General features: G+C 41.0%; 1 protein-coding gene across 1 annotated transcript; it reads right to left on the bottom strand.

Annotated features, from left to right (window-relative positions):
• Positions 1–626: 626 nt before the first annotated feature.
• LDLRAD1 (low density lipoprotein receptor class A domain containing 1) lies at positions 627–10,111 on the bottom strand. Its single transcript, XM_075832148.1, has 6 exons — positions 10,071–10,111; positions 7,524–7,587; positions 7,316–7,438; positions 5,536–5,673; positions 3,592–3,720; positions 627–961 (listed from the first exon to the last, which is right to left on the bottom strand). The coding sequence occupies exons 1-6, from the start codon at positions 10,089–10,091 to the stop codon at positions 819–821; spliced, it is 618 nt and encodes a 205-aa protein (XP_075688263.1). The 5' UTR covers positions 10,092–10,111; the 3' UTR covers positions 627–818.
• Positions 10,112–13,145: the final 3,034 nt, after the last annotated feature.

Genomic DNA, 13,145 nt, shown 5'->3' with positions numbered 1-13,145 from the left:
CAAGACGATCTACAATAAAAGTCATAACTCAAACTTTATAGTTGTTTCAAGGGGCCACAACAAAAAGTCAAGTGCATTTGTTAATTTCCAGCAATTAGATTTAAATACATTTGAGCCATAACCAAGTAAAGTGATTAAATGGAGTAACCCCCCTAAAACATTTTCTGACAAGCACAGTGCGGGAACGGATAAAGAAACCGTTGCGACTCCACATCATAATCATAAATATTATATCCGGAATATATAGCACACACATCTATTATGCAGTGCTCTAGCATCAGTAGGTGCAGCGCTAAAAGCTGATCAATAAGGCACGGACCGTTCAATCCAAGGCGACCAATAAGTGCTCGTACTAATAACTTGTATGTAGAATAAATAAAAACGATTGTTTATTGTCTCTAGAAATCTAGTTCACTAAAAGGAAATTTAATAGACCATTCTGAAATTGTTTCCAACAGACGGTTGTTTTCAGGAAATTGTACCATGTAAATTGTAATTGGGTTACTGATTCCCTATGTAGAGAGTGACCTCCTCCAATCAAGTGTTCTAATATGAAAAAAGATGCATGGTATTATAGCAGCAGAAAAAAAATACGCAATCACACATCTCACAGGATATAGGCATAGCTGTCCTGCTGATGTCTTCTATTCAGGAAAGAAGGAATTGCATAAGAGAAGATATCCTGTGACTATCCCGAGGTCCACTTGGATGTGGGTTGGTTTGATTACATGAACTTTAATGTAAGGCTATGTAATCAGGAATATATAGATATGTACATATGGGTATACAAGTAGAAGTACATTGGGCTGTTGATATTGTCACTTGCATTCGTACTCATCAGACCAGTTTACACAGTCTTGGACTCCATTGCGACACAAAGAAGTGGGGATGCAGTTGCAGTACTGGTAGAGCACTGGGGTGCATGCCCACCAATTAGGCTGACAGGAGGAACAAGATGCCACTAAGAGATAAAGACAGAAAAGAGAAATGTTACCATAGAGCGCAGTCCAGGAAATAGAAATGAATGGTACACAAATGCTGGGGGTTCCTCGCGTAGCAATACTGTTTTATCAAGAAAACCCTCCAGCTAACCAAGTTCTTTCTTAGGCCGGATTCACACGAGTGTTGCGCATCTCGGACGTGAAAAACAGCCGTTTTTCACTTCCGAGGTGCATCTGTGTTCTGCGTTGCGGGACGGAATATCACGCATCCCCTATAGACTAGATTCTATGGCGGGATGCGTGAAGCGTGACAAAATAGGACATGTCCGGTTTTCTTACGGACCCTGGACACAGTCCGTTGAAACAACGGCCGTGTGAACGGCCCCATTGAATTACATAGGTCTGTGTGACGGCCATTGGTTTGACGGCCGACACACGGACATATAACAAGTTCGTGTGAATAAGGCCTAATGTCTTATTCACATGAACGTGTTAAACGTCCGTGTGACGGACCTATATAATTCAATGTGGCCATTCACACGGCCGTTGTTTCAACGGACCGTGTGCAGGGTCCGTGAGAAAATAGGACATGTCCTATTTTTTCCCATGTCAGGCATCCCTCCATAGATTATAGTCTATGGAGGATGCGTGATATTACGTCCCGCAGAGCACGGATGCACCTTGGACGTGAAAAACTGACATTTTTCACGTCCGAGATGCGCAATGCTCCTGTGAATTCCGGCCTAAAGGTGTATACGCACATCAGCAAAATCGAAAACGCATCGAGGTAAAAACGCATGCGTTTTTTTCATACAGTTTTCGCCTGTGCAGCAAAATCGCACCGTGTGGATACACCCTAAGGCCTCATGCACACGACCATAAGGGTTTTTACTCTCCGCAAATACATATCCGACGGCCACGGACAAACATCCGTAGCCCTCCGCAATTGCAGAAGTCTATGGGCGAGTCTGTGCCGCAATTGCGGACAAGAATAGGACATGTTCTATATTTTGCGGATCATTTCTACGGCCCCGACACACATCTGTAAATATTCGTAAAGGTGTCTGTGGCCAATAGAAATGAATGGGTCCGTAATTACGGATGAAAATTACAGTCGAGCGCATGAGGCCTTACTAGTTGTCTTTCCTTACCTGCCCTAGTCAACTGGAAGCAATAACACACAACTAGGACCCTATGGAATACTGCGACCGGACTACTCACCTGGTAATAACTACTAAATGTTCACAGCATAACAGGGTATCGAGCATTTCTGTGTATATATATATATATATATATATATATATATATATATATGTGTATGTTCTGTCCTCCCTGTTATAAGTTAGTTAATTCCCCCTCGTGAGCCTTGATTGGCTTAAAGTCCAGAATCAGAAAAGAAACAGTGTTGTTGTTTTTTCCAGAAACTGTACCACATCTGTCCATTGGCTTTGTCTGGTATTGCAGTTCAGCCCAATTCACTTGATTGGGGATGAGATGCAATACCAGGCACAGTCAATAGACAGACATGTTGTTTCTGGAAAAAAACAAACTAATTTTCTGATACTGGACACCCCTTTAAGAAGACTGAATTTCAAGGGTATACATGTTGGGGACATTTTATACCACTCAGATGAGTGGTGAAGTATATAATTTCTAAACCTGTTGAGACAATTCTGTCTAAGCACTACTTAAAGTGTACCTATTGTTACAGAAAAAAGTAAATAATTGCTCCTTAGGGTATGTGCACACGCTAGCTACCTTTTACGTCTGAAAAGACACTGTTTTCAGGAGAAAACAGCTGCCTCGTTTCAGACGTAAAAGCTCCTCCTCACATTATGCGAGGCATCTGACGCTCGTAAATCTTGAGCTGCTCTTCATTGACTTCAATGAAGAACGGCTCAAATTACGTTGCAAAGAAGTGTCCTGCACTTCTTTGCCGAGGCAGTCAATTTACGCGTCGTCGTTTGACAGCTGTCAAACGACGACGCGTAAATTACAGGTCGTCTGCACAGTACGTCGGCAAACCCATTCAAATGAATGGGCAGATGTTTGCCGACGTATTGTAGCCCTATTTTCAGGCGTAAATCAAGGCATAATACGCCTCGTTTACGCCTGAAAATAGGTCGTGTGAACCCAGCCTTAGGCAGCCATAGACGTGCTTTAGATGTAGTGCAGCCAGAAACGTGGTTTTGATGATCATATTTTGGGTCTTTGTTGTTTTTTTTTTCTTTCTGCTGGTTTCTTTAAATGCATCGTTTCTTTCTCCATGCTTGCTCAGTGGGCAGACACCTCCTGCTGTGATTTGTGCTGCCAGCCATTCAGATGTCTCCCCAAGCTGCTGAGGCAGAGACTGCAGCTGCATCCCCCTCCTCCCTCTTTCGTCTTTTATTTACTGTTTTACACTAGACAGATTTTTGGGTGACTGAGGAGTTTTCTGAAAATATACAGCGAGGAAGAGGAGATGTCCCTTCCCCCTAATAAGATGTAAAATGTCATATATTTCTTAGTAATACTGATTTATGCTTAGCTGATTTATAGCGATACATATACACCATGAGCTGAATGAACAAGAACCTTCACAGAGCTCCTCGACCTTCATATGTATCTGACTTCTACCATTCAGGAAATTCATATTTTCCCTTACACTTACATGACTGAGACTCATCAGAACAGTCTCCACAATTATTAATGCCATTACACTTCAGGTTGCTGTAGATCCAGAATTGAGGATTTCCACATCGAAATATTAAATATCCAGGTAAGTTATCAGGCAGGTTACCTATGGAGCACAGCACAATAAGGAGAAAATAATAATCATGATTGTAGCAAATAGTATTGGAATTACGTTCTGCGTCTCCAACATAAAAAAATTCTCTGAAAACAGTTGTTAAAGGATAATAGAGGCAATTTATTGAGGCTGGCTTCTCATACGCCAGTCTTCATCTAAGAAAGTTAGAGTAAGATGCACCTAATTTATTAGGAGGAGCACACCTCTTAATAAATTAAGTGCATCTCCGGTCGTCCGTGTGCCAGAAAATCAAGTCTACTCCAGCTATGAGCTAGAGTAGATGTGGCAATACATATACTATAGTTTATTTATCGGCCCGAGGTGGCATCGCCACCTTTTGTTAAGCCCCGTTCACTTTCTTTAAAAAGTGGCAGAGGCGACGGAAAAATTAAAAATGTTAAAAATTTAAAACAACATTTTTTTAACGCAAATTGCAATTTTTCTGCCATAGAGTGTTTCATAAGACTACTGAGAATTTAACACACTCTTCGTCACACTATTGGTGCATCTTTTGCTATCTGTAGTCTAGTCTTTGCCCCTAAAGACCATCTCTAGTTCTATTCATATGCAGTACGGAAAGTAGCAACTACATTAGATCAAACGATGCGGACACTTCAGAAGACAGATTTTTCAGTCAGAGAAATCTGTTGCCGATTTGGTCGAGAATTCGCTGCAAAAATGCAAGGCTGACCCTCTGAATTCTGCAACAGATTTGCGGTTTTATCTGCCACGGATCCACATTCAATTGGGCTAATCTACATGTTGCCACCCAACACGGTTTTTGTACGGAAAATTCTGATTTGAACAAAGAGCGGATTACCATTAAAATAAATAGGACACTTTTTGCAAGCAGTTTTCACACACACTTCAGTGTGGAATACGTACGGTTTCCACACCAAAATCTGCAGGAAAATCCACTGTGTGGACATTGCAAGACACTGACTGCACTCCCTGAATTCATCTTACAATAGGCCACCAACCGGATCTGGGTTGCTCCTACCACTATCATATACAAAAAGTAAATGGCCCATAATTGTTCTTAAAATAGCTTTATTTCCAGGGTTTGTATAGGCCTCCTTTCAAAAACTGTCAAAACAGGCCTCGTTGCCCATAGCAACCAATCAGAACTCTGCTTTAATTTCTTAAATTGCTCTGGGAAAATTAAAGCTGCACTGTGATTGGTTGCTATGGGCAACAATGCCAGTTGTTCTGTTAAACCGTTTTGTTGAATGAGGCTCATGTGGTCTACTTTTTTTTTCTAGAAACAGCACCATTCTTGCCTTTATGTGGCGCCTGGTATTGTAGTCCAGCCTTATTCACTTGTTCCAGTAACATATTGCACTACACACCCAAATGAAATTGCCAAAATGGTCACTGCCAATATTAAAAATGTTTTATAGATATTAATGAGAACGCAGGGACGGACCATTGTAGCATGTGTATGATTGTTTACATATGCTGCCTCCCTGGGATATGTGCATATTCTTTTGTTTTCTGTCATGACGAGCTACTTTGTAGCATTTGTGAATGATCATACACAATGGAGGATATATATCAAACCTGGTGCAAAGCAAAAGTGGAGTAGTGGCCCATGGCAACCAATTAGATTGCTGCTTTTATTTTCCAAAAGGCCTTTGAAAAATGAAAGGTGAAATCTGATTTGTTGCCATGGGCAACTACTCCACTTCTCCTTTGTACCAGTTTTGATATTTCTCCTCCAATATCCTCTTTGAAGGACACGCTATATTATGGCCACCACATATACATGGCTATGGGCTTTCATAAATACATAAGAGTTTTACTTACTACATAGAGAAGTTGCTTCATCCTCCCCATTGCCACAGTCACTAGCAGAATTACAGACCTTAGATGGCAGCAGACATGTTTTCCGGTCATCACATAGGAATCCAGTGTAGTTATCTGATGTGACACAGTAGCGACTCTCTGAGGACAGGTAGAGAGTAGAGACCATATTATTATACGTCAGTATACACCACTCATCTATCATAGTTACCATTCATTATACTAGTACGAGTATTAGTAATGGGCCAGCACAAAGGTATGACATCCAGAACATAGTAGACATATATAAAAGCTAATTATCCAAATTATACCATGAATATCCCGCCATCTTTTACTTTACCTGGTATCTATAAAAACTCCATGTGAACAGGGCCAAAGGATTCCAATAATAACTCATCAGCAGAATACTGGCACTGTTTATGGAAGCCTGCATTCTCTAATTCCCTGTACTCCCTGTGTTGCTCACGGGAACGGTCATAATACCCATCAGCAAAAGTCTTTTTACTTTTTAGCATTAGATGTTTTCATTATTTGTATTAATAGCGGACAGTCTGTACAGCTTCAAACTCTATATAAAATACCTATAATGCCTGGGTCTTATAGCAAACATAATGCACATACGTTGATGGATCTTGTTCTGTGTGGTGCATTGAACTGACTGCTTTTGACTTTACTTTTTGAGTTGTGTTTCTTTTCTTTGGGTAGTGGGTGGGAATCATTATTTTGCCACATTCAATGAACAGATTGTTCTTCTGATCTAAACTCGGCACAGACAGTACATTTATTTTTTCTCCTGGATTTAGTGACTCAATATCAACTTGCCTCGCTAGCCCTGTATCTAAATACCATGGCCAAGGCAGGGTGGCTTTTTGGCATCTACCCTGGCAGCTAGCACTCTCGACACATGCCTCTCTAGCCAGCTTTAGCTACGCCACCGTATAAAGCCCCGCTGCCAATCACAAATAGATGCAAGGAAAATCCCAGCAACTGTGCACTAAACAGTTAAGCATGCAGAATAGTTTTATAATTAGTACAAATTAGATTATGCACTGGTACAACAGTTTTGGTTGGAGGTTAGAAATTTGGCGTTGGCGCAGGATATTCCTCTAGACCCTCTTCATTATCTCCTGAATGTCCCTCCTAGGTCTTTGGGGAAACCATTAGCCCGACTCTTTCGACACTTTCTCACCGCCGCTAAGACGATAGCTTGGAAATGGAGACAGACCGCCCCTCCCTCTCACATCGACTTAGTAACTAGAATTAGGGAAATTCGCACAATGGAGCATATGACGGCCTCTATTGACAATGAACTGGACAGGTTCAAAGTGGTGTGGGATCCGTGGGACAAGCATTGGTTACAGATATCTCAAGATTAGGTTGTAGATTGAGCTCTGACTATCCCTCCTCCCCCCCTTTTTTTTACTCTTGTGTCTTTTCCCTGATGTCTTGTTTGTCTATTGGAATTTACTGCGATGTCAAGTGAATTGCATGGCCTTCCCATGCATCTTTATGTCATATGTATATTTTGAAAATTTTCAATAAAAATACAGTTGAAATCAAATTAGATTATGTAGTTAATGTGGCTTATTCCAGGTACATACATGGCTTCTAATATGCTTTAATATATGTATGGTACATAATAAATTGCTGAAATGGCGCCCCCCCACCTGCGAGAAGGCCTCAAAAGTTCACGTATACTACAACTAGTTTGCTTCCTTTGCCATAGATATATGGGAATATAGGTATAGTAATGCTCATATTGACTGTACGCATCAATTATTACCTGGGGTGCGTGCAGGGAGAGCGAGCACGGCTGTACACACGATAGCAGCAGCAACGATCATCAGAATGATTAATATCACGCCTATGATGCACACACATCTTCTACTGCAGCCACAACACCCATCTGAGAATAATAAAATGTTATTGGTTAGTAAAGGTCACAAACACTGAGCATAGACCACAAGGGAGCGACCAAAATGTATAATCACCCTTCTCATCCCTTGAGAGCATTGTCACTGTAGAGCCCAATGAAGAAGCGTCCATACTTCTCCTCTGTAAGAGAAAACACAGTATGAAACAGTTCTTGGCATTTAAAGGAGGTTTATATAAAACAGATCAACACCAAACTGTTCCTGGCGTTTAATTGTAAAGTGTAAGGCAGGGTTCACACCTGCGTCAGGTCTTTCTGTTTTCTGCTCCGTCAGAGGGGCAGAACAAGGGGAAGACTGGCAGCAACGGTTCCGTTGCACCGCAGACACCACCCAAAATAAACAGTGTGAAGATACCCTAAGTCGGTTCCAAATCTGAAGCAAAATACTGACCAAAATACTGCCATGTGAAAGTAGCCTAAGTAGGAATAAGGAGTATATAAAAAAACTTTTATTACGCTGATTTTGTGAGAATTAATCTTGTAATTATTATAATTGTGTTTTTGTCAGGGGTTTAGCTATCGATGGCAGAGTTTGTATTTAATTGAAAAAAAATAAAAGCTAGATGTTGTAGATCCGGTATTCTTAGCTATTTCTGCACTCAGTCACTCGCCTGCATTTCTTACAATACACAGTAATTTATGACATAGATTTGGCAGGACATAGAGCAGAGCACATACGACACATTTTATCACATGTTACAATCTGCTTCCTGTTACAAGTTCTGCCAAGACGCCATTATACACCTCATAAAGTAACTAATTGGTCCTAAGACAATGAGTACGGATCAATAGGAGAGGTCAATACTATTCATATGGTTTTGTATAGAAAAGACAGACGTATCCTGACAAAGTCAAGTGAGAATGACACTAAGGTTGGGCTCCCGTGTAGAGTAAATGCTGCAGAATTTCCACAATGGAATTCTGTGTGGAAAATGTTCTGCGTTGCGACTTTCAATTCTGCAGCATGTCAGTTTATGCTGCGTGTTCTGTGCTGAGATGCTGCGCGTTTGGCCCGTAAACTTCAATGGGGAGCAGAAATTCCACAACCGATTTGTTTTGTTGCGGTTTTTACAGCGTTTACGCAGCTGAAATGCAGTAAAAACCGCAGGTGCACATATACTTTGCTATAATCAAAATTGAACACTAAATCTGCAGGTAAAAACACTTTTTGTGACGGATTTACCAGCGTTTTTCTTGAGATTCTGCTGTAGATTTTCAGTTGTATTTCTGTTCTGATGACGGGGAGGTATGTCAGCACATATTTATTTTTTACTTTATGGAATAACGTAGTAGACTACACTATTCCATAAAGAGGCATCCAGTATAAAGATGTATACTAGGCGGTATACTTTTTTTTTTCTACAATTGGCGACATATGCCACTGTATGCCTATTTAGTGGATTGCGTCAGAAAATATTCCCAATGTATACCTCATTGTGTGAACAGAGCCTTAGTATATATTTACGTGAGACTTTTTTCAGTTTAGCACAGAAAAAAAACTGCATTTTTGTCCTTGATTAAAAAAAAAAAAAAAATGCTGCAAAACTTGTGAGAAAATGTTAAGAAAATACGGTACATGCAAATATACCCTTGAAGGGGTTCTTTACTATCATGCCTTCTGGCTGCATACTATTGAGATATGATAGGTACTGGATTAGCAAGTATTTTGGATTATCAGACAGTCAAAGAAAAGTATCTAAAACTTTTTTTTTGTGTACTTTGTTTAGTTTATGTAAAGCAAAAGCAAAGAAAGGCGTAAAACAACACTGTATCCATTGTCAAATCCCTAAAGCCTCATGCACACAACCGTATTACCGCTCTGCGCAAACTGAGTGTTTTGGAGCAGTAACATGGCACCCATATATGTCTATGGGGCTCGACTGTACTGATTTGACTAAAGGTATATATAGTATGTCAGATGGCAGAACAAATGATTACTTAGATTCCGTATTATGTGCAGTAGGCATTCTACCCTAGAATTGCTTCTTGGGGTGCAGTATGGAGGCACCATCCCTCCGTATAGTCTCTGTTCACACGGCTCTGCATGTGGTCTTATGCCCATGGCAAATAAAAAAAAAAAGGGCATTACAGGATAATACATAAACATATTTTTTTTCCAAGACGGTCATTTAGTGTATTTTTTTACTAGTAGGCCTAGTAGTTTCTCTGATTATGTTTTACTTTTACCACCATATAGCTTTTTACATTATCTCAGTTGCTGCTTTAGGGAAGAAAAACAATTATACTCAGCAGGGCCTTTCACCGAAGGCCACAATGAATACTTTGCATTACCCATCACCCATTCAGAACTATTTCCTGCGGTTCAACTACGTCTTCGGTTATACTTCTATGTACATAGCATTCATCTGCCCCTTACCTGTAGCTTACATAAAGAGTGAAACCTCTTACTTTATATATATATATATATATATATATATATATATATAAATATATATATATATGGGAAACACTAATCACCCTCCACGCTGAGGCTTTCCAAAAAATGTAACAAAAAAAAAACCAGGTGATTTACTTTAAGCTTATGCAGCGGAAAGACCAGGTACTATGTAACTACTATAAATAAATATGTTGCCCATTCTCTCACCTGGGGATACGTCCGGTTCATATTTCCAGCGCTTGTCTGATCCTTTAGGTTAGTAATTCAGGTTGTAGTTGAACACTTTACCCCTAAAAGTCTTATTGTTCCTCCACTAAACTTGTGCTGATACAAAAGGCTGAGGTTTAGGGCTGGCCCATGATCCAGGTCTCCTGGAAACCAGAGAAACACTGGCAGGGCTGTAGCTGAGAAGACTGGACACCCGTGTATATAATTAGTCACTTGCTTGTTAACGACATAGTTGAAGTGAACGAACATAGGAAATACTGAGCATGGGGGACCTGCTTGTGGGTCAGTGATGATCATTACTTGTGGCTATAGAATGTAGGTTGTGGAGTGACTTGTTAGGTTATGTTCACACGGGCTATTTTCAGCTGTTTTTCGGGCCGTAAACGCCCCGAAAAAACGTTTGAAAAATCAGAAGCAGAATGCCTACAAACATCTGCCCATGGAAAAACAGCGTTCCGTTCCCACGGGGCGTTTTTTACAAGGCCGTTTCTAAAAACGGCCGCGTAAAAAAAAAGCCTCGTAAAAAGAAATGCATGTCACTTCTTGAGCCAGTTTTGGAGCAGTTTTTCATTGACTCAATAGAAAAATAGCTCCAAAAACGGGCGTAAAAAACGGCGCAAAAAAAAGAGTTGCTTAAAAAACTTTATGTTCACACGCAGAGTTTTCAGGCGTATTTCGGGGCATAAACGAAAAACCGCTAGCTAAATGCCTACAAATATCTGCCCATTGAAATCAATAGAATAAAACAGCGCGTAAAAAAACGCTCCGGAAAAAGAATGAACATGTCCCTTCTTGAGACGTTTTTGGAGTTGCTTTCAATGTCAATAGAAAAACAGCTCCAAACAGTCTAGAAAAAACGCCTCAAAAAAACGTTTTCAGCTTCAAAAACAGCTGAAGATCAGAGGCTGTTTTCTTTGAAAACAGCTCCGTAATTTTCAGCCGTTTTTAATCTTGCCTGTGAACATACCCTTTCAGTATGTTCACACAGCCTATTTTCAGCGGTTTTTTGGGCCATAAATGCCTCCGAAAAATGGCTGAAAATACAGGGGCTGAATGCCTCCAAACATCTGCCTATTGATTTCAATGGGAAAAACTGTGTTTAGTTCGTTTGGGGCATGGAAAAGAAATTAGAATGGTATATAGTCTCGCCCAAACTCGAAGGCCTCAAGAGTTGCCCAGAGATACGGCCATTCGATGGAGTCAAAAGCCTTAGCTGCATCGAGGGAGATGACCGCTCTAGTCCTTATGTTGTCATGTGTTGCCCCGAATGTTCATAAAGAGACTTCTAACAAAGGAAAAAAGCCAGTCTGGTCGTGATGTATTAGCGTTAATATTACCGATTTAAGCCTATCAGTAAGTCTCTGAATTTAGGAAAAAGATGGGTCAATAAGAATCGCAGTATCTGACATCTCTACCTGGCTTTGGAAGGACTATAATAGTGTCCTCAGCTAAGGTTGGAGGTAGGCAACCTAAATCCTTAGCCCTGCAAAACATTTTGCACAAATGAGGGACTGAAAAAAAAAAAAAAGAATACTTTTGATAAAGTTCCCTGGGAAGGCCATCAGGGCATGGTGCCTTCCCCTTCCTCAGTAACGGGTAGGTAAAGAAGCGCTTGATGTTCAGCTGATATGGTGGGGGGAGGTATCATATCAAGAAAGTTTCATGATTCTCGATACATAATTGCAACTTGCGCGGCCTATAGTGTCTGGTAATAGTTCACAAAACATTTCAAAGAACCATCAGGAGCAGTTACAGTAGTAGCCATAAAAGTTAGTTATAACTGGAGTGTATGTATCTCTCTGGATAGAAAAGCTAGCACCTTCCCAGGGCAGACCCCGTGTTCAAGAACTGACAACAGAAGACGACCTGGCAGTTTCTATTTGTGAATCACTTACTGCAGACTGAGCCTGCTTATATACGTTCTCTCTGCGGACTGTGACGGTCTCTAAACCCAAGGTCACCCTGAGGGAGTTACATTTAATTGCATTAATTCCAGAAGTCAAGTTTTCACGAACATACGCCTTGAAGGTGTGCTGGAATGTCTGTCGACTTCACATTAGAACTACAATAGGATCAGATCGCTAGGGATATATTATGGTCTTCTGGAAAGAGACTGAGCCAATATGAATTTAGGTGCCACCCCTTGAGTGGCAGTTTTGATTCCCCAGTCAACTTCCAGCATCCTACCTTAGCAAAAACATAAACTTGATAGAGCAGTTTAAAATCCACACAGCAATGTAACATTTTATGCACGTGAAGCAAGAACAGTAGTCGTAAATTCCCTTCCACCCCACTGTGCTTCAAAAAACGCTGAACAGAGAACAAGTAGAACGATTAAGAACACAAGTTTTTTTTTTTACCAATAGAGACCCAGTTCACGTGACCTCTGGCTGACGGCCACCCCGTCTGGCGGGTCCACAAAAGCCAATTCATTGGAAGACATCTTCAGTGTACGGGGAGGGGGGGGGGGGGGGGAGCATGGAATATTTAATATTGAGGTCTCAAAGCTTGCATTTAGCTGCAGTGTACTTTGCCCTCTCTTTTTGGATGGCTAGGTAGACTGACAGATTAGCTTTCTGAACTGTTAGCATGACCAGAGTTACTGGACACCTAAGGACAGCATCTTGTTCTCTTTAATGGTGTAGTTTGGCAAAGAATGTCTCGGGCGTCGTGCCTGTAGGGCCAGGCGTAGGGAGGATGCGTTGGGCTTGAAAGCAAAAGTGGACGAGAGTTTATCTTGCCCAAACATAGTAATGAGACAGTTTTCCAGGAACTTCGGAAGATCAACCCTCAACGCCTTCAAGGAGGCCCACAAAGTCCAGATTAGCTCGACATTGGCGGTTTTCCTGATCATCCATCTTGGCCAGAAGTTCCGTGTATTTCCATTGCAGTTTTTAGACATTTTGGAGGCACTTGGGACCTCAAGATCACCTGATGCAGGTTTTGAACTCAGTGACCAGGTCTCTGAGTCTTTGCATATCCTGTGAGTGAGACTTCTACTTTGACCTAGTCAATCCTGCTGGTAAGTACGGCTTTAAGTTATGGCTTCCAGGA

Source organism: Rhinoderma darwinii, chromosome 7 (assembly GCF_050947455.1).
Source record: "Rhinoderma darwinii isolate aRhiDar2 chromosome 7, aRhiDar2.hap1, whole genome shotgun sequence".
Taxonomy (NCBI): domain Eukaryota; kingdom Metazoa; phylum Chordata; class Amphibia; order Anura; family Rhinodermatidae; genus Rhinoderma; species Rhinoderma darwinii.
This window is presented reverse-complemented; position numbering and strand designations above follow the sequence as displayed.